The sequence below is a fragment of the Pestalotiopsis fici genome (assembly GCF_000516985.1).
Source record: "Pestalotiopsis fici W106-1 unplaced genomic scaffold PFICI_Scf_2, whole genome shotgun sequence".
Taxonomy (NCBI): Eukaryota; Fungi; Ascomycota; class Sordariomycetes; order Amphisphaeriales; family Sporocadaceae; genus Pestalotiopsis; species Pestalotiopsis fici.
In genome coordinates, this window is record NW_006917092.1 from 2,225,546 (window position 1) to 2,246,746 (window position 21,201).

At 49.0% G+C, this 21,201-nt stretch overlaps 7 protein-coding genes across 7 annotated transcripts; 2 read left to right on the top strand and 5 right to left on the bottom strand.

Annotated features, from left to right (window-relative positions):
* Positions 1-1,948: 1,948 nt before the first annotated feature.
* Positions 1,949-2,792, bottom strand: PFICI_02869 (uncharacterized protein; the record flags this gene model as incomplete). Its single annotated transcript, XM_007831450.1, has 2 exons — positions 1,949-2,216; positions 2,275-2,792. The coding sequence occupies 2 exons, from the start codon at positions 2,790-2,792 to the stop codon at positions 1,949-1,951; spliced, it is 786 nt and encodes a 261-aa protein (XP_007829641.1).
* An 867-nt stretch (positions 2,793-3,659) lies between these two features.
* Positions 3,660-4,922, bottom strand: PFICI_02870 (uncharacterized protein; the record flags this gene model as incomplete). Its single annotated transcript, XM_007831451.1, has 1 exon — positions 3,660-4,922. One exon carries the CDS (start codon positions 4,920-4,922, stop codon positions 3,660-3,662), a length of 1,263 nt encoding a protein of 420 aa, XP_007829642.1.
* A 473-nt stretch (positions 4,923-5,395) lies between these two features.
* On the bottom strand, positions 5,396-7,711 carry PFICI_02871 (uncharacterized protein; the record flags this gene model as incomplete). Its single annotated transcript, XM_007831452.1, has 2 exons — positions 5,396-5,817; positions 5,872-7,711. The coding sequence occupies 2 exons, from the start codon at positions 7,709-7,711 to the stop codon at positions 5,396-5,398; spliced, it is 2,262 nt and encodes a 753-aa protein (XP_007829643.1).
* A 4,210-nt stretch (positions 7,712-11,921) lies between these two features.
* Positions 11,922-12,755, top strand: PFICI_02872 (uncharacterized protein; the record flags this gene model as incomplete). The annotated part of the gene is made up of 1 exon (XM_007831453.1): positions 11,922-12,755. The coding sequence occupies one exon, from the start codon at positions 11,922-11,924 to the stop codon at positions 12,753-12,755; it is 834 nt and encodes a 277-aa protein (XP_007829644.1).
* Positions 12,756-13,275: 520 nt separating this feature from the next.
* On the bottom strand, positions 13,276-14,847 carry PFICI_02873 (uncharacterized protein; the record flags this gene model as incomplete). The annotated part of the gene is made up of 1 exon (XM_007831454.1): positions 13,276-14,847. One exon carries the CDS (start codon positions 14,845-14,847, stop codon positions 13,276-13,278), a length of 1,572 nt encoding a protein of 523 aa, XP_007829645.1.
* A 480-nt stretch (positions 14,848-15,327) lies between these two features.
* Positions 15,328-15,670, top strand: PFICI_02874 (uncharacterized protein; the record flags this gene model as incomplete). Its single annotated transcript, XM_007831455.1, has 2 exons — positions 15,328-15,435; positions 15,470-15,670. 2 exons carry the CDS (start codon positions 15,328-15,330, stop codon positions 15,668-15,670), a joined length of 309 nt encoding a protein of 102 aa, XP_007829646.1.
* Positions 15,671-16,283: 613 nt separating this feature from the next.
* PFICI_02875 (uncharacterized protein) lies at positions 16,284-19,879 on the bottom strand (the record flags this gene model as incomplete). The annotated part of the gene is made up of 9 exons (XM_007831456.1): positions 16,284-16,524; positions 16,622-17,535; positions 17,617-17,910; positions 17,981-18,230; positions 18,299-18,698; positions 18,765-19,118; positions 19,187-19,223; positions 19,309-19,463; positions 19,522-19,879. The coding sequence occupies 9 exons, from the start codon at positions 19,877-19,879 to the stop codon at positions 16,284-16,286; spliced, it is 3,003 nt and encodes a 1,000-aa protein (XP_007829647.1).
* Between the last annotated feature and the right edge of the window lie 1,322 nt (positions 19,880-21,201).

A 21,201-nucleotide genomic window follows, 5' to 3' on the forward strand; every position in this document is an offset into this window, starting at 1 on the left:
TAGATCAAAATTGACATCAACGACGAGCTCAACTTCATGGCCTTCGAGGCAATTTGCCCGATGCCACCACACACGACCGATGACAGCGTTATCGTTGAACGAAACATCAGTCTAGTTTGGCCTCTGTTTAATCAATATCCCGGCCCCATTACACGTCACAGCTGAGAATACGACAACTCATGCCTGATGTCCAGTCATAAAAGGCGACCAAAGCAGGCGCACTAGCTACCCGCCTGGCCTTTGCGCCAAAGAGCGCCTTCTGGGAGGAAGTTCCTCAGCCTCGAGCAAATGATCATAACAGTGTACGACTTGAATAACAAGAAGATTGAAGCTACATGCAGAACCAACAGGCCCAGATATTCGGTCTTTGTCTATTTGAATATCGCGTACACTCTTTGAGCCTTGTTCCGTGTTACACCGGCTGCGAATACCCGTCTACTATTAGTCCCTGTCGTAGGGAACCTACATTTACCACACTTCTATTCTTGTCTGTGGCAGCATTAGGATAAGTATCAAAAGCAATCGTGAGGCAAAGCTGTAACGGATGAGAGCCTCGGAGGAATTTCTGGCCATTCCATCTAATACACGTTGATATAAATGACCAAAAGCCCTTCGCCTTTTTGGTCATGTCTAAAAAGGGGGCATACCAACTTTGCTAAGATTGGCCAATAATTACCGACCAACCTCATTGCTTACCACACACACACGCAGGCGCGCGGTACCGAGCTGCGCCAACGACGTGTGCAGGGCTACACGGTCCTGTCGTCTGGATTCTGTAAGCGTTCTAGAAAACGGTCGGCGCATAGTTCGTACACATTCGTTGCATTCAGTCAGCCTCATAGTAGTAATCTTGCGCCCGGTTACCCAACCAACGACGCGAGGCTGGCTCAACTTGTGAGTTGTGAGTTTTCACAACACTACTACTCACAACAAATGCGTCCCACCAATTGCTTGAGCACACGATACTACGATAGTGATGATGCCATCAATAAACATTCAACAAATTACCTCGTATCTTTCTTTTGATGGTGTGTTGCGCGAATTAAGCTTTGCAGTCTCCTGATTACTGGTGGTACCCGAGTAGGTAAAAAACCTCAAGGCCCGGAGGTGGCCGCGCCGGCTGACAGAGGTCATTCTTGACAGGTCATGCAGCTAGCAGCCCCTCGGCTTAAGTTCAGCTAGTGTCCGTATGCAACTGCATTTTAGCACTTGATTACAGACTCGTTCAAAGAACTTTCATGGTTTTTTAGCGATTTGCGTAGGTGGTCAGATTGAAACAGGTGACCATCACGAGCTGCGACTTGAGTGTAAAGCATACTTACTACCTGCTTATGAAAGTAGCGCGACTATGTAAGCCACTCGCGGACCTTCCCAAATGGGCTATGTCTCTCTTATAAATAGTTTAAGAGACTTATTCACATCGTGTCCATACTATATTGCCCAAGCTGACGTGAATTCTGGTTACGGTAGCCGAGTGAGGAGAAAACTAGTTAGGCACATGTCCATTTAGCCGAATCAGTCGATGACGCCTGTTTAACTCACGATGGCATCGCATGGTCCTGCTGAGTTCTACCTAATTACTCATAGAAAGCGCTTCACTAATCAACCCGGTTGCCTTCTTTCACACACCGAGTGACTGAGGGTGTAAAGAAATCAAGCTGATGGTGTTGATTGAAGAAATAGGCTACAGGATGCCCAAGGCAAATATCTCATGGCATGTTGTTATGGTAACGTGGGCAGGGTAGTTGCCTAGTAGTCATCAAGGTGTTATTAGGATCCCTGATGAATCACGACTAAAAACTCATATCAGCACCAAAGCCCCACGCCCTGCGGCTCTGCTGTCATCATTTTTTCCAACCACCTGGATCATGGTTCCGTCATAGTACTACCTTATATTGATAGGACTCCTGCCTCTCCCAGCCTCTTCACCAAGCCCGGGCGAGGCTCCTCATTGCCTCGCAGGCAGACGCTGCTTGATATTCAGGGCAACATCGGCCCCGTGCAGAGTCAGGAACGCCGATAGCAATGCGCTGAGAACAATCGCCAGGACGAGGTGCGCGACAGAGAACCCGTTGACGGGTCTTCTGCTATTCTCCAAAGAAGAGTTGCCCACCATTTTCTTGAGAGGCACGATGCCTTCCTTTCTCATCGTTTCCTGACCGACCTTCATTCCAGGCAGGCCATCTACGCTCCAGGCATTCTTGAGGGCCCAATATCTACAGGTTCAATACTTCAGTACAGTTCCTTGTGCGTTGCATACTCTCCCATACTTACCTTGGCATACTCTCCTCCTCCTTGCCGTTCAGATACCGCTTCTCCTTCTTCTCAAAGTACTCATCCAGGACCGGCCTAAAGGCCTTGAAGTCGTAAAACGGCACCGAGAAACCACACGACGTGCCAACCTGGTGAACATCGACAAGAATAATCGTCCTCGTGCCGCTGTGCGTCCCGACCGTGTTCTTCTTGACAAAATCGGCGTACTCGGCGGTGCCGCGCTCGAGCACGCGACCGCGACCAAACAGGCGCAGGATCCGCGGCGGGCCCTCAAAGGCATTGAAGAGGATCGTGACCCGGCCGTTCTCGTATAGGTGGCTGATGGTTTCATTGCCCGAGCCCGTCATGTCCATGTAGTAAAAGGTCTTTTCATCAATGAGCCCAAAACAGGCACCGCCCTTTGGCGAGACGTTGACGTGCCCCGCCGCGGAGAGCGGCGCCGTGGCCACCCAGAACATTTTTTGTTCCAATATCCATTTGAACAAGGACTTTGGAATCACTTCATAGTAGGCCCCCATTTTGTTGTCGAAAGTGTTATAATGAGAATTGGACTTGTCTGGTGGTGACCTTGAGTATTTGGCCTCCGACTATGTTCGAATGAGGGGAGATGCGAACTCAATACCTTGTCCAAGTGCTTACCCTCCGGAACCGACGTCGGAGGGGCTATTTGACACTCTGGTGATCTGACCGCGAGCACTATGTATAGTGCTATTCACGGGGTTTTCGTCCAACAATTGCAATGACGGCCTCAATTGGAGCGTTAGAAAACAAGGACTAGATGCTTTTGATTCAAGGCTACTGCACAAAAGTCAAGATTCAATTGTCATCTGGGCGCCCTTGCAATTGAGTCATGGCTTGCTACCTAGTACTGTTTCTCCATCCAAGGACTTTCTGCACGATGGAGTCATACCCCAATAACACGGCCAATCGGATATATTTCCCGTGAATTACACCATGCCTAGAAGCATTGTTATCTCAAGATCACCATCTAGTCTGCCACTACCCCGTCGTACAAACAGGGTGTCTATGAATTGATAAACTTTGTTGTTGAGAATTGAAATTCAACAGCGATATAAATTATACTCCGCACAACGCAGTATGCCATGAACACTGAGTCAATATTAAATGTGCAAAGTCCATCCAAGTCTAATCAATTCTGACATCGCATTTGCTTTCACATAACGACTCGTCATGACATGAAATGGACACCTGATATACAAAAGTCACTCAAACATTCACTATGGCCAGAAGCACATTTGTACCAAAATATGCTCAACACAGGTTCATATTGAGAAGACACCAAATTTCAAAAGCGCGAGGATTCTAGGACAATACATAGAGGGGGGTATCATGTAACGCGATGAACAAATACAACCACAAGTTTCTCAATCAAAACCAATAGCCGCCCCCTCACAAACTCTTCCTTTGTTATACCAGTTGATTTGCGGCAGGTGCTCAGCAGCCACCCACCTGGCCGTGGTAGTATGCGTGCTTCCCTGCCCAAACGGCTCATGCGTCTTGTCCTTGCGCATCCTCGTCTCCTCGTCTCCCTCCTCCTCGATATCCAGCCCCCCTAATCCCAGAGCAATGTCCTCAGGTCCCCGTTCGTCCCGAGGGAAACTCGAACGTCCTTGTGCAAGCGCCTGGAACACCACGAGCTGATCCTGGAGAAACTCGTCCACGGCGCCGCGCAGCGCAATCTCGTCGTGCAGGTCGCCCGCGACCTTTTTCGACATGTCGTGGGCCAGCGCGTCGGGCGCCTTTGTCTTCCACTTCTTGTCGTAGAGCCAGTCGCGGCCCCAGCGCAGACCAGTCTTTGAATGCGCCACCAGCAGCACGTACATGCGGCTCTCGTGCCCGCTGTCCTCGGTGACGACAAGGTTGACGTCGACGTTGGGGAAGAGCCGGTCTAGATCGCGGGCAAGTGCCTGCTGCAGGGGAGCATGCAAATGGGTCGGCGTCAGAATGGTTGCGTCGATTTTCTCCATCTCAAAATCCTCCTCCGTGTATCTCTTGTTCCATGGTACTCGCGAGGTCAGCTTCTCGCCGGGTCGCAATGGGTTGAACTGGAAGTGCACGCAGCCCTTCTTGGCGGGGCCGAGACTCCAACCTCTTTGCTTCAATTGTCTCTTGATCACAATGCCGAATTGGTCCTCTAGTGTTGGTAAAAGGACTTGGTCCAAGTACTCCCAGCTCAATGAGAAGGAAACATTGGTGCCGCCATGAATCTCAAGCTCGATGCCGTCTCCTTTCCCCGCGGCAGCCGCAGCAGCATTGCCGGCGAACAACAGGTACGGCAGTATGGCCTGGAAGATGAGCATGGCACTCGCGGCAGGGGATTCGACATCAATGGAAATGCTGCGCTGTGCGAGAGCCGTTGGTGGAGCCTTGGGTGCAAACTCGAGCGTACGCGAACCGACGGCTAAACCGTCAACCTGGGCATTGGTCGCCCGCGCCAGCCATGCAATGGACGAGACATGCTGTGATTTGAGGCCGCCGCCGCGGGCAGCTCCAGCCCGGTTGCCGCGCACGTTGGTGATGCGGATCGCCTGCCCCGTCACGGCGGCGAGGGCACAGGCCAGTCGGACGAGTTGGCCGCCGCCTTCACCCGTTCGCCCGTCGAGAACGAGTGGTTTTGCTGCCTTCATATCTATATTCCGATTCAATGATTTGTCGTGATTTCCGAATTAGGAGTAATTGGAAACGTTGCAGCTGTGGCCATGAATAATTGTCTGAATATAAGCCTTGTTTCCGGTGGTCTTCAAAGTGGCTATGCTGTTTGTCGACTGTGAGTCACACGGTAGGTAGGCAGTGGTTATGCGAGACGGCTCCGACTAGAGCGGAATAAATGGATCAGATTTCGCAGACAAAGGCAATGGACGATGCTCATTAGGGATATGTGGATTCTGGAAAACACGAAAAATGTAGAATCCAAGCTATGATTCATTATGATTGGCAGTCTTGACTGCCTGCGCATGTATCAAAAATCAAATGTATCCAAGAGCGCAAGTTGCTTTGCCTGAAGTAAGGACCCCGCCGTCTGTAACGCCTGCAAACGCCACCCAATTGGAGAATGAAGCCAGCCAAATGTACAGAAATATTACTGATGATAATAATCACCTCAACTGGACTCATCGCCATCTGCGGAGCCGGTGAGTTTGTTCCACAGATCATCAACTTTGCCAGTCAGCCAATCCCAATAGTCTTGCCAAGATTGGAACTCTTTTGGCTCGTCCCCATCGTCGCTTGAATTGTCCGTTGTTGGCGGTTCGGTCTCTTGAGGAGGTTCTACGGGATCAACACCAACAGTCGCTGTTGGCTGCTCAATCGACTCGGTAGCAGCGCTTGTTGCCACAGGTGAAGTGGAAATAGGCACGCTCTCTTCTGTCGCAACATTTGTCGTTTCTGGGTCTTCCGGCTCTGTCAGGGCCGTCTCGGGCTCGTGGAAGCCGACAGTCTTTAATGGCAGGCGAAGTGTTCCATTGTTTGGAATGGGTTTCATGCCAACCGAGTCGCATAGAATGTTATATACCTCGATGTTCTCTGAAAATGTGTTAGATCAGCGCACGACTTGGGTTTGCTTAGAGAGTGACTTACGGAAAGGTTCGACCCTGCTATTCGGCTCATGCGGGAAAGCAGGGCCACGAGCAATGAATATGGCTCTCATTAAAGGGTGTTCATGATCATAACCATGGAGACCACGGGGATGATAGACTAGACCCTTGGTTTTGGCTTCTTCGAGATCAAACTCTTCTTTGGAGACGATGGCCCAGCCTGTTTTGGGGATAATCCAAAGAGGAGCAATGCGGTCATTCTGAGAGAAATGATAGCGTTCCGGCATGTCCTTGTCCTTTAGATAAACCTCAAAATTGGGGTTTGTCTTTCCCTTTTCGACTGCCTGTTCATACAGTTCTTGCAGATAGGACGCTTCTTTCGGCCGCACGCCAACAAGTGGCCAGCCGTCTACGTGATCGACCTTGGTCATATCGATAAGATCGTCCATCTGAATCATCCGAGAGATGTCCGTCGTGGCCATGCCGTGATCTGATACAATGATAACGTTGACGATATTGGTCAAATTTCGCTTTTCAAGACCAACAAAGACTTGATCCAGCATATTGTCAACCTGAGTGATGGTGGTTCGAATCTCGGTGCTGTTGGGTCCATATTTGTGACCGTCGGCATCGACGTTTGGAACATATGCCGCAATAAGCTGCGGTCGCATGTTCTCAACACTGGCACTGGGATCTTCCATTCCCGGCCTGTCCAAGAACTCGAGAATCCTGGCAGCTTTGTTGTCCAGAGACTCTTTCCCATTGTAGTGATCGAGTATAGTGGGCTCAACACTCATGATGTGGGCTTCACTGCCAGGCCACATGTGGACGGCAGTTCGCAGCCCCTGTTCTTCGGCTGTTACCCAGAATGGTTCTCCCTTCCACCACTTGGGGTCCATGCTCCGCGAAGGGTCCGTGTAGTAGAACTCGGCTTGGAGTTCTGGATCCCAGAATGTGTTGCCGACAACGCCGTGGCTCTCAGGATACAGGCCCGTCGCAAGTGTATAGTGGTTAGGAAATGTGACAGAGGGGAATGAGGGATTCATGTACGGCGGACTGACACCCTCCTTTATGAATGCGCTCAATCTGGGCGTGAGTCCGCGCTGCAAAAAGTCGGCGCGGAAGCCATCGAGACTGACAATGAGAGTCGTCGGCGCAAAAAGGGCCGTTCCATTGCTGACCAGTGGAGGTAATGCCCTCTTCTTGTCCACGGACAGCTTCCATGCCACAAGTGACAGAAATGCAAATCCCACGATGAGAATGGTGTGTATGAACAGCCACTTCTTCCATCTCCTCCTCTTTTCGGCTTTTTTGTCAGAGTGGTATCGGAGATTCCGGCGGTCATGTTCCTCGCTATCCTCTCGGTCGCTGCTATCGCCGGTTGAGCTGCCTTCACGTATACCGCCCGACTCCATCTCGTACATGAGCTCTCCGTCCTCGCCGTGTTGCGCATCCTCGAGCAGGCGTTCCTTCTTTTGTTTCCGCCGCGACCGACGCGCCGATCTCTTTTCATCGCGGAAATCGTCCATCGAGGTCTGAGAACCGTTCATTGGACTGCGTGAGCGATCGCGCCCTGGGACTTTGAACATTTGCAGCGGATTCGGTATGGCCAGGTTGCTGCCCCGTCGCTGGAGGCCATCGTGTTTCGCGCGGCTTGCAGTGACCAGCTCGTCCATTTCTTCTTCCTGCATCAAAACGAGACGGTCGCGAGCCCGGAGCTCTCTACTATTGCGCGCGCGGGCGACGAGCTCGTCATCTTCGCTGTCCGTGTCCTGGTCGCTTCTGCTTTGCAGCGAACTTGCATCTTCGTCGTATCCGTTAGGGGACAGCAATGCGCTATCCCTGTCCACCCGGGTGTCGAGGGGCTTTGGCCTGAGAGGCATCGCGGTCTGAGGCTACGGGGCTCCAATGATGACGATATCACATGTGATTCATTTCTTGAAAATGGCGCAACTATAGACTGGCGCCCAAGATAGCGACAACAGAAACACAAAATATTGTTGGGATGTTGAAAGATGGAGGATTCTTTTTGACCCTCATCGCACGCCAAAGGCCACTAACTGAATGAAAGGGTCCTGCCGCCGTCCTTCTAGATTGGGTCAGACGGGGCCTGGGCAGTGGCTCCCTGGACCGTGCACAGATATTTTCGGCAGCCATCAATGATTGCCGGGTTGCTGTCAAGAATATGCATTTCTATTGTAGGTATCTATTATATTTGAGCGAATCTCATCCGAGGTCACAGATATATATATATATATATATATATATACATATACTACTGCTTCTCAATGGAGATCGTTTCACTAATTGTGCTTGTGCATTTTCATGCACGTCAAGTGGTTTACTCGAATGCCATTGGAGTTGCGAGACACTAACAGTTACTTGAGATCCAGTGGTCGAGCTACTCATGTAGCTAGCAGCCCTATTGAATAATGCCATTGACTGGAGCATGTCCAGACTCCAATTGACAGCAGTATTATATAGCGAACGACTCATGCCTGAATGGGGCCACATTGTGGTCATGATGTCCAGCCCGCCATGCCTGAGGACTATTCAGTTACCACTTTAAATGACATGGAGCCGACAGATTGGTGATACATTGCCAATTTTGACCATGACGGACAATATGCAGCGTTTAAGCACGGTGCTTTCTTTCTGGTTCTTACGATAAGAAAATGACGTCTATCTTTCTGCAAGATATCACACTGGCATAATCATCTGGGGTCACGGTGCAATTACCCCTAGAAAAGTGATGTAATTGCCAGTGGTGCTCAGCGAAACCTGGAGGCGGCGGGGATCGACAGGTGCTGCCCCCGGCTCCTGGCGCCCATTAAACGCGTAAAAACACGCTTGTCAACGCGTAAATTGAAATCCCCATTTTCTTTTCCCTTTTCCCCACCGTTGCTCTCCTGGAGCGGACCTACCAACCAAGCTTCAATCTAGCATTTCAAATGAGTAATGCTAACAGGGCATTAGGTCCGCAGCTATCGGGGCATTAGCCCCACCAATTACGTAATCCACAGCTGCAACGGGCCGCCAAAACTTTTACGGCCTGCTGGAACTTTATAGACGCACGGGCCACTCCATATATAATTTCGTATTTTTATATAATTACTATTTCCTAGCTTTAACAGCTTTAATAGCTTTAATTTCCCATTTATAATAATATTATATAATAGCGGAATCCAACTTATAGCCATTTCCCGAAAGCGGCCTATTTAAAGGTCCGCTTTGCGCGATAATAAAAAAGTTAATAAAGTCCTTAAATAAGCACGCAATTTAGTACGGCTACGCCCTAATCCGCCGAAATGCTGCGAATTACTTTAAGGGCAAATTAATAGTTTATTTTATTTTTTACGACCGTAGCAAATAATGCGTTATTTAAAATTACGGTATTAGAAATCGCCGGATTCGTTTAATAGGCTGCGAATTTAAGGGTAAGCTTCGCGCCCTTAAGGCAGATAATAGGCGATGGACTTTTATAGTTATTAACGGAACTTATAATTATCTAGCTTCCCGTAATATATTAGCTTATTTTTTGCTACGCCGATTCGAAAATAGCTATAAAGGATATATTACCAGCCTAGCTAAGCATAAAATCCGTTTTCGCGAAATATAATTTAGTTTTAAAGAAAATTTCCCGGATTACCCGTTTGCCAAAAAGGATATTAATAACTACATTTAAACCCTTTATATTAAAAAGCTTAATAGCTTTATAGCAATATAAGCCTTTATTAAAAAATTAATAGCCGATAGCCTTTGTTATAAAATTATTTACGCCGTAGATAACGCTTACCGTATAAAGGCTATAATTTGGATTTACCCTTAGTGCGAAAAGCTGTGGAAACAATTCCTACAAATCGCTAGCATAGATAATATTTATAAAACGAACAAATATTATATATCGTTCTTTAATATAACCGGTATTACGTATATAAGTTTAATTTTTAATATATATTTTGGTATTATACCTAACGAAATACATATTTCCTATAATTTATTTTTATCGATTTTTATACGATTCATATATAAGATCGGTGCTAACGAATTATTAGTTTTAGTTACTAATTTTAATCGGGAGCTTAAGGCTGCTGCTAAAAAGCATTTATTATTTACCTAATAGCAGATTTATATATTTTATATTAATAAAAATATTATTTTTAATATTAAAAAAAAAATAGTAAAAGATAAAGCAAGCATTAATTACTATTATAAACTAATTAATAGCTAACGTAAACGATGACTTTAACGACGAGGACTAGAACCCCGATTTTAGTGCCGAATCCTTTACGTTTAATAAGAAGGATCGTAAAGCTTTACGTTAGCTAAACTAATTAGCTAAGCCGGCTACTATTAAACGCTTACCCCTACTCCTATTTAAGCTTACCTATACCCGCGAAGGTATATTATTATGCTAGGCATATATAGTTTATTCGTAAATTATAATAAAGTTCTAGGTATTATAGCGCCGTTTAATAAAGGAATTCGTTAATAAACAGCGGCCGATCCTAAATTATTTAAAAAAAACATACCTGCCTTAGCGCGCATAATAGGCCAATTATTATATTTTACGATATCGTAATTACGGTATTCGTATTACTTCCCCTACCGAAATAAATCACTACTAAATTAAATCGTATCTATTCGATAGCTACGCTAATTTATTTAAGCTAGATAAAGCACTTACAAAGAAGCTACGCAATTAGAAACGCGATTATATATAAATTACCGCCGATAACGAGGTTAAGATCCGTCAAAGCCCGCTACGCTAGCTTTAGCTAGGTAACATAAATGCTTATATCTTACGGAAAGCATTAGATCTATTAGTCCTTTAATACCGAATAGCCCTTAGCTAGCTATTAATACCTTTACGACCTTTTCCGCCGCTATTAATACTTTATTTGGGTATATTTACGGCGTAATACGGTTTACCTTATAGCCACATTTTATTTAGCTATATTAAACCGAAAAAAAATAAGCCTAAAGTTTAAATAGTAAAGCTGGAGGAGATTAACGAATACTGGCATATAGGCTTTAATTTGGTAAATAATAAAATTTTAATTATACATTATATATACTAATTAAACATATTATAATTCGATAAAAAACCGGATTTTTAGATAATCGAGCCTAGGCAAGCTAAGCCCCGAGGACGGCCCAAAACTAATGCTATTATTATCCTAAATGCCTTTTATATTTAAATAATTATTAAATCAAAAGCTAACGGGGGAGGAAGCAAAACGGTTTTACACCTAAGCGTCCGCAAATTTTTATTATAATAGGAAATTATAGATCTTACGGGCGACGACGACGAGGAGGAGGACGATATCCTTATTAAACCGGTGGCACCCCCGAAAAAGCCAGCGGCTATTAAAAAAGCACCTGCCGTAATAGCATTAAAGGCTAAATTATCTAGCATAGCTCTATATATTAATATATTAATTTTATTAACGGCCTTTTTAGCCAGCTAGCAGGCTTTGCGCGATGCCGTCGCTGGTGCCGGTGCCGGTGCCGGTACCGGTGCTATTGTTATACCTATCGTTATTAATGATAATAATTTCTCGGATGACCTTTTTATAGATAGTAATTAAATAATTAACGTATAGGCTATTTCTTATATAATTTGTATTTTTTTGCAAATTTATCGGATTTAAACGATTTGGGCCAGATTTAGATTTATAGCTGTTATATAATCGGTGGTGCTGGAGTTGGTGCTATAGTTGACTATAGCGGGAAAATTGGTGGGGCTAATGCCCCGATAGCTGAGGGGGTAATGCCCTGTTAGCATTACTTTTTCAAATTCCCTTTTCCCCCAGCCTCTTCTCAACTTGGTCCCCTGACTTTTCCCCCCCTTCGTCACCGTCCACGCAACCTTTTTCACCAGTCTATTCAATTCATCACTTTAGTGTTCCCTCGTCATTGTGCACAATTTCTTGCATTAGGGGCTCGTGTTATCGTACACAGCCAAGTAAGATATTAGCTCAAGTCTGAATGGTTGCCCGTCGACGATAAGCAAGCCAATTGAGTATCAACCCGAGAAAAAGAAATACAACCTCATTCTCGTGTCCCATTCGCTGGTCAGACACCACCGCCATGTCCGCACCACGAACGAAGCGCCAGTTCGCCGGCGCAGCCAGCGACCCGGCCCAACGCCGCATCACCTCCTTCTTCAGCAGCTCCGGCGCCGTCTCTTCATCCACATGCCCCGACGATGCTCTAGCCCGAGGAGGTGGCCTCGCCGCCGTGGACTCATCTGTCCAGGCAAACCTCCTATCCGTCGGCATGCGGGTGCGCAAGGCCGTTCCCGAGGGCTACAAGACGAACGGCTACAGCGCCTTTTCGCTGTGGGACGAAAACAACAACACTACCAGCAGAAGTAACAGGGAGATGACAGCTCCGACCAAGACGACCTACGACGCCACCGGTCGCTCGCGTAGCGGCGCCGCCTCTGTGGCTACGACACCAAGGGAATTGCTCCCCTTTTGCGGCATTCACAAGATTGGCGGCATGGACACGCAAAAGCCAAACGCTGCCGATGATTATTCGTTTAGCCTGCCTTCTACCGAAGGTCCGCTGGGCCTGCTTGACCCGGACTCCATGGACGAAGTCCCGGGCCTCACCCTCAGCCAGGAGTCGGTCGAGTCAAATAATTCGATAGAGGCTGACACTTTTGGCTCGAGGACACGGAAGCGGTTCTTTGCCGACGAGGAGAGTGCTGATTTCCCCGACTTTGGAGCGAGCTCGCGAAGCCTCGCGCCCGTGGACCCCAGCAATGGCAGACGACTGGCCACACCCCGGAAGACTAGACTCTCGACAAAGCTGGATGGGCCTGGACCTGTTGGTCAAGAGAATGTCATGGTTCTTGATGACTTTGAGGAGGCTTCGTTCTTGGATCCGAACGTGGAAGTCGACATGGACGACCTTTGATGTGTAGGCGCAAAAAGAAAAGTTGCAGACGGCCACAATTATTAGCTGTCGTCTGAAACGGCATGGGACGATCGTCAAAAAGAGGTTATGTATGATCAGATTGAAGAGCTGTGCCAGAGGAAGAGGCTCTTGTCATTTGCACTTGCGTTGGCGTTTCTGGAGTTGCCCTCAGACATTAGGTCTGTCCTAGGGCTGAATTTGTCTTTTTTTGGTACAGCATGTATGATTTATTGTGAGGTTATAAAATCTGCCAGTCGTTGATGCCGACAGCATCAAGTAAAATATACCGATTATTCGACTATATTTTGTGCTTTGATATTCTCTGTGCCTGTCCCATGGCGAGCACTAGAGCAAAACCTCGAGAGCGAGTTGAAGTGGATCGGCTATGCTACATAGTACAATATGACCGTTTCATTATTACACTCTGAACGTGACAAAGTATAGCAGTTACAGAGGTGCTTGGCCGGCTATTACCTTGGATTGGTGCAATTCACTGCATGATGACTTGTAATCGTACAACTTACACCCCAATCATGCGTCCAAAGGGGTCTCTAAACTCGAGCAAGTCTCTTTGCCCATAGAACTCACCAGCCACGGTAAGAATCATGTTTAGTGTAGCTCGCAAATTGGCCTCGCGCATCTCGTTCTTGCCGTCTGATCCCGATTTTGCCTCACCTGAAGTTGCGACTGGAGTGTCGGCAATGCTGCCAGTTTGGTGATCTTGTACTTGCTCTTCAAAACTACTTTCCAGCTGAGCAAGTAGTCGGGCCTTAGCCGCCTCTACGTCAGCTGTGGGTTTCTGAAGCTCTTGGGGTTCGGCAGATACTTCCCCATCTTCCTCGTCCGAGTCGATTTGCATCTCGACATCAGATTGTGGGGTTGGGATATCGACAGATGCGTCCAATTTGTCCTGTGACGGTGGGGCTGTCGAGATTGCATCAGAAGTCTGAAGAGGTGATTCTGAGGTGATCTCCTCGTTCTTGCTGTCTGTTGGATCCTCGGGAGCAGTAGAGACTGCCTCGACCTTCTCGTTCCCATCCAATCCAATATCTTCGTTTGAGACAACGTCAATTTCTTCCACATCACCATTGTCTTCATTGTCTGCGCCGCCTTCGACGCCATACTGTTCTCGAAGAACATCTGCTTCGGCCAAGCTCAGCATGAACATGACCGCCCTCTTGCCTAGCTCACGGACCCAGCCAACTTCTGTATAGTCAAGCTCGCCCCTTTCCGGCAGCCGAGCAAGGAGGGCCCAGATCCAGCGACTTGTTCTTTCACGCAACTCTTGTCCTCTTCTGAAGAAATTACCGTTTAGGATGATTCGAATCAGGCGAAGTACGCTGTCCTTATGCATTGAGGCGATCTGGACTGGAAGCGGGTCGGTATTCCGAAGCCGTGGCGCCCATTCCTTATAGGGACTCGGCGTTGTACCGAAGCCGCGCACTTGTGTAGGGTGGCTGGCTGAAAGAGTTTTGACAGCAGTGCCAGGCGGCTCCGACTGTAATATGTCGCGAAGCATTTTGTACCGCCGGGTGATGCTGATAAAGTAGGCATCGTGAATCTCTGCAGAATTGCTGTTGCGAGGACCACCTAGACTGCTTTCTTCGCTTTTGACCTCGCTTGACTCGCCGTCTTCCTTGTCGGTCGCCTCTCCTTCTTCTCCTTCTTCTCCTTCCTCTTCGTCGTTGTCATTTTGTTCTCCATTATACCCGTCTGGGTATGCCGTGTATGCGCCGTCATGATAGAAACCCCGAAAATCGCCTCTTCCATCTTCGTAGATGCTGCGATCCACTGCGCCATCTTTCGACACTGGCAACTCGGGTCCTGCCTTGCGAGCAATGAGCACGTGGGGAATACCTTCTGCCTGACTTCTGACGGATTTGAGATAGGCGAGAGCGTCGGTCTCATCCTCCCATTCCAGGTCCTCGTCTTTTGGAATGGTAGCTGCGTCGAGGTTGCCGAATGCGAATCGCTGGCCATACGTTTCGTCCACGCCTTGGCCGTGTCGCTTTGCAGAATTTGAAGAGCTATTGAATCGGTGCTTCTTGACTGGTTGGTCACTGTCGCCGTCTGCGGGGCGCTTCTCGGCCATGTTGCGACAGGCCGGCCGACACACTGTGAGAATAATGTGAAGGGTTGAAGGTGATGCCTGGAACGACAGGAATTATCGTTTGTAGCTTGTGAACTGGAGCTCCAGCTGTTGGGGCCCACTTTGGGTCCTGCGTTAGGCCTGGGTCTCGGGCCCATGCTGCCCTAAGCCTGTTTCGACGTACTATATTAATATGACGGAACAGTACTCCAGCTAGTAAGAATAGATAATGGGACCTATTAACTATACGTATTACACAAACTTCCTGGAGCTCCTGGATGCCTAGTAAGTATATGAATATTAGTTACCCTCTATGTTATTGAGACGAAATTAGATTATTTTGAATTACTTATTTATGCTTATGTACCGCGTTTATTAGGTAATATCGAATTTATAAATTACCTAGGTATATAGGCAGTTTTTAACTAGCGAGCGTAGTACACTGGCGTACTCGGCAATTAGTCTCTGGGTACGGGATTCATGATGGGGTCAAAGAACCTGCAGGACATTCAGCAAGCAATCGACGTCAGTAGACAGGCGGCTGAGGCGGTCGACCGCGATGACATGCAGAGGCGCGCGGCGTCGGCCAACGTTTGTCAAATCTACTAAATCTACTGAAGGAAAGTACGAACAAGATGGAGAGGCTGCCAACTTGGACGAGGTCATTGGTGTTCTTGGACAGGTTCTTCAAGGTAGTCTCTCAGCAACGCGTCCCGAGAGAGGAACTTTGGAAATCGGCTTGGTGGACGTGCTGCGTGAGCGATTTCGCCGCACTGGTGACGCCAGGGATTTGGAGAAGTCCAGAGAGGCCTTCCAGCGAGCATGAGCTTCTTGGAATGCTCTACTGACGATTCAAACCGATGCTGCCATTCGGGCTGCTGAGATTGCGGCAACTTGAGCTAAGGAATATCTCGAGAGTCACAATTCCCCGGATCCGTCAGTGCTACTCCGATATTGGACGGAAGTCTCAAACGGACCTCGACCATGCCGTCAGTCTCCTCCATGCTCTGAGCCCCCGAGACATGCAGAAAGTCAACAAGCAACAAAAGCTCAACCGATTCGCTGGCCTCAACAATCTGCCAAACCCATACGACATCATTTGCGAGGGAGAGAGGAAAGCAGGGCAAGAACGAGACAGTGCAGCGGATTTTCATGACGGAATGACACAAAACAGAGGCTGCCGTGACGTGCCTTGGAAAAGTGGCAAAGATCCCCCTAACCAGATAATTGATGGATGGAGCAAGAGTCACAGCGACGACAAAACCATGAATCGACAACTCTTCCAGCATGGACGAACAATCTTGATTTACGTGGCTACTACCAAGTTTCAAGCCCATATACCACAAATGGCACCAGTGCATTCGCGCGTCCAACATTCTTTTGTCCTCGTCCCGAACCAGGCCACAAAAGCAGCCTGCAGCGGTGAGCTAAGGGCCACCTTAGTGTTGATGGTCCTCATTCTCAGCAGCAGGATCCATGTTGACATCATCCCAGTCAGCATAGACTGTGTCGCCGATGCTGATGATCCCCGTGGCAATGGGTTTACCCCCTCCACTCTTCGCCTCCTCGTACGTCTTGTACACAGACGCCTTGTGGTCAAACTCCTTCGTCAGGGAGAAGCCCGGGGCATTAAGATTAAGGATATGCTTCTTTTTGTCCACTTGTTGTACTGTTGTCGGCCTGTGTGATTTTTACGCGCATCCGTTGTTAGTCATGGCCTCTCGTCTCATTTATGGGCTAGAGAAAGATGCGGTAACCAAGGGGAAGAGGCACTTACAGAGGCTGGAGGCTAGCTTCAAACACATCATCCAACACAACAACCAGTCCATTTTTGAGCTGCTCGTCAGTGAGGTGTGCAGTCAAATCCGTCTCGACCAGATCAGCGCTAATTTGCGCGTTCGGCGCCGTCTTAAGAACATGGTCCATGTGCACCTCCCTCTTGCTGCCGTAGAGGTAGAAGGGCATCTTGGTCGGGTAGTCGGCATCCAGCGCGGCAAACGCCATTGACTCATCAACCACCACCCGCACATTGCTGAGCGTGAAACCCTCCTCCACCGGCGCTAGGGGGTTCTCGACCGCGGGTATGCCCTTGTCCAGTCTGAACTTGAGCTTGGACGCTGTATCGGGTTTGAGCAGGCCCGCGAGCAGGTCGTCAAGTTTCTCCTTCTCCATGTTGGCGATGGTGTAGAATTGGCCGGGGTTCTTGCCGCGCTCCTCCTTGTACAGCGCGTATACATTCGCGGGGAGGTCGGCCGCAATGACGAGTTGCTTGCGGTGGTTGGCCTTGTTGAACATGGCGATGTGGGTGAAGTAGGTCTTTTCTAAACCCTGCACGACGAAACCGTGGAAGCCGGGGGTCCGCGTGTTGCGGATGAGGCAGCGCTCGATACCGCGCTCGGCCACCTTGCGGAAGTCCTTAACCATGGCACTCATGAAGTCGGGGCTGGTCGGCCACGGGCTCATGGTCACGTTGACCAGGAAGCGCAGGTCGCCTCGCGAGGGTTTGACGTTCCCTTCTTGGTCAGTTGTTTTGAGACCCAGGCGGAGCTTGAAGGTCTCGAGACACCTGCCGTACGGCTCCTCGCCGAACTCAGATGATGTGAGGAAGAGTGGTCGCTCGCTGACCACGTCTTTCTCGGAGGAGACGGAGAGCTTGGAAAAGATCCATTGGTTGAGGTAGTTGGCTTCGCCCTTGTTGATTACGGTCGTTCAGCGTCTGCTTGCAACATGGGAAGGTGGTTTTCTGCTTGAGGTTAAAAGAAGTTGACTCACCACATCCTGATTCACCTCGTCGCCAATTTTGAAATTGGTCGCAAAGGCGTTGATCATGAGATCGCCTCCTAGCTCACACAACAGCTTCCAGGCCTCTTTGTCCTCGAACAGTGTCTTGTTGTCGCGGCCGAGGATCTTCTTTCGGATGTAGTCTTTCTGGGCCTCAACATCCCCGCCCGCTGTTCTCTCCGAAGGGAGACGGATGAGAGGCGCAATGATGAGGGCGTCAGCGGGCACTTTGTGCTCGAGTTCATCTTTGTACCTCGGCGCCATTGTGGCCCAGTGGCAATAGAGCTATTGAATAGATACAAATATTAGCCCATGAAGGTGTACTTGTAAGTAAGGAAGCGAGGTCTGAATAAACCTTTGCGCACGAAAACATGGCCTCGCCCAGCAGCCTGCCATAGCCGTCCTTGTCAAGGCCCAGCGACCGATGGGTAAGCCAGATAGCGACGGCTGATGCGCCGGGCTTACTTCCCTCAACACCGTAGACGCCCATACTGCCCTGGTCGTCGCCGTCGTGAAACACGATGGGACTCGTCCAAGTGAGGAGATACCGCATGCGCCCGTCTTTGTAGCAGAGGCCGCCAGCAGGGTAGTTGATGTATCCCGATCTGTGATAGTTGGTGTCAAAGAAGGGGAGAGAAGATGCCAACCGCATCTAGTAGGGGAGAAGACTGACTTGTGAGGATCGATCGTGATGCTGTCCGCATGCTTCAAGGCCTGTAGCTGCGTCTTGGTGTACAGACTCAGGGGTATCGCCGGCACGTACGGGGTGTCGCCCGGACCGCCGCGATAGCGGTCCCTTAGCATCGAGGCAAAGTAGCCACCCCACGCGGCATCACAGTGGACTGCGAATGACACACCTCTATCTTTTTGGTACTCGTCGCGGATCTTGATGATATCGGCGAGAGGATCGCACGCGCCGTGCTCTGTGGAGCCCATGATGGCGACGACGCCGAATATGGGGGTCTTCGTTTCGATGCACTTGTCGAGTTTTGTCCTGAGGTCGTCCGCGTTCATCCGGGCCTCGTTGTCGACGTCGATGTCGACGAAGCTCTCGGAGCCAATGCCCGAGATGGCTTTTTGAGAGTCCGTTAGCGACATGGACGCCTGTTATCATGTTAATAAATGATGAAGAAACTCACCTCCGCCCTTGGGCCAGGAGTAATGCTTTGTCGCACATATCATGTACTTTCCATGGTTAATGTCGAACTTGCGCTCCAGGTCGTCCTTGCCCGTTGTCTGGACCAGATACGGCCTCAGCGCGTCCTGCAGGAAGCCCGAGCTGATGGAGTACCTCTCACCCAACAGGGTGGGGATTGAGAGCACCGTGGAGGGCGTCAGGTTTAAGAGCTCCTCCTTGGTGAGTTTCAGGAACTCCTTCGATCCTGCGTTGCACGTTTCAACGATGAAGGGCGGCTCGACGGTGCTGAGAAACCTGAGTGGACCTTTCTCAATGGCGAGCTTGAGGGAAAATGGGTAGAACTTGAGGTTTCGCGCTATTGAGAGGGCGTATGTGGTTAGATCTTGTCCTTTGCGTGAAGGGGAGCAAAAAGGGGACCCGTACTTGCCCAGATGGCCTCGAGATTGGCTACGGACCCATCCTGACGGCATCGAGAACGTGTTAGAAATCGTCATTGTCCGTTGACATGAAAGCCACCGGCGGGAGCCATAAGCGGATACACTCACACAGGTGATATGCCCCCAGGGGGCAGGATCTTCGTGCGGGTTATTGTATCCCAGCATCTGACAAAGCTCCTGGCCGACTTGCCTCTCGACTTCGGTTGTGTATGGGCTTGCCTCGGTGGCGACATTGTTGGGGTTGTAAATCATGGCCGACATGTCTTAAGGACACAAGCGTTAGGGACTGCGGTTCAAGTGGCTGTCTTAACATTGACTTACATCCAATGATGCTCGACAGCGTGGTATCCATGTTCATATGCGCATTGTACCGTGGCGACCAGAACGGTACGGAATGCTTGGCCAGCTTGTCCGATAGGTCCGCCGAGTCCATGCTGAGCCTCTCAATGCTTTCCTGGTAATCTTTTAATTTCATCATGTCCTCCGTAATGAAGAGGTACTTTTCCTTGTCGTCTGTGAGTTCGACCCGGGTCTGTTTGTGGCGCTCGAGGACTTTTTTGAAGACACATTGTAGGGTGTCCAGGTTCTCGGCCTGCGGGCCGAGAAACCAAGAGCTGACGAGGGCATGTTTGCGCTGGTTCTCGTCGATGGTGTCGGCTTGTACTTCGTTGGTCGGCATGTTGTAGATGAGATGCAGTTGATTTGGGGTCAGGTAGGTAGTAGGTAAGGTCTTGTATGTAATTCAAGTTCTGAGTCGGCTTGACTAGGTGTTGATGGTTGAATTGAGATTTCAAAAGACAGAAGCCTTTGTATTTGAGTTTTGAGAGGGATGAAGGGTTGAGGACGGAACTATATATACCAAGTTAGTCTGGCCAACGTAATACATAACCTGTATGCCTTCGGAGACAGCAACCAGATCATCCAACAGGCTCCATGCTTGAGACACTACCAGGGGCGTTATCAATCCCTTAAGCGACAATAGCTTGCCGTCACTCCGAAGAAGCTCCTTTCCAACTTGATCACTGTGTGTACAAACGGGTGATAACGGCATCTCACCTCGCATTCGATCATCTAAGAACGGGCCATCTCGATACAAGTCCTACCATAGCGGGTGATTGAAGGATTACACAATGATTGTTCTCCAACACAATGATTATGATGGGGCACAATAGTTGTCTGCTATACAATGATTATAGGGCCAGATTCCAGCTTAATGACTAGGAGGGTGCTTGCCATACATTCACTAGAATAACGAGTCTTCCTTCCGTGAAATCGTCAATCGTACACCGTAAATCGTGATATAATGACGTAGCTGAATAATCGTGACTTTTGTAATTCTTCTTTTGCCTTGTACCTTGGGTGCAAGTAAAGTTATTGTAGAAAATAATCATTGTTTAGAGCTATTGTTCCTCGCCACGATATCTATTTTGCCCACCTTTTATAGTCTAGGGTACATCTCTCTTGAATCACAGCTCGGCTCTCTCGCAAGACTCAGACCACTCCAAGCAGACTATAGCTGCAATACTGCAGCGCAACATGTAAGTGAATCCCACGGGACTCTATAACCCACTAGTCAGGCCCTTCAATCTAAGCTAGTAAAGAGATTACTGCTGATACACTGTGCAACTGTCAATTACCGCAGCAAAGCTGGGAATGTGATCTCTGTACTCCATGGAACAGCCCGCCGCGGTCGTCACCAGCGTCGAGACATTGGGAAGCGGGAAGCTCAAGGTAGGACTGACAGCTGGCGTGGCGCACGGCGTGCACGAGGATGATATTTTCGCCATATACCCCAGCGACGGGCCGCTTACCAGCCTTGCTGACCACAGGGTACGCGGCACTGTACAACGCGATACGTTCGACCGGTTTATCGTGCTGGCGACGTCAAGGAGCCGCCTCAATTTTCGTAGATATGTCCTTACGTACTATACTGGACTTCACTATAAACTTTGAACACCTTGTCTTCAAAGTTGGGAGTTTCTTATATCAAACCATTTTCCT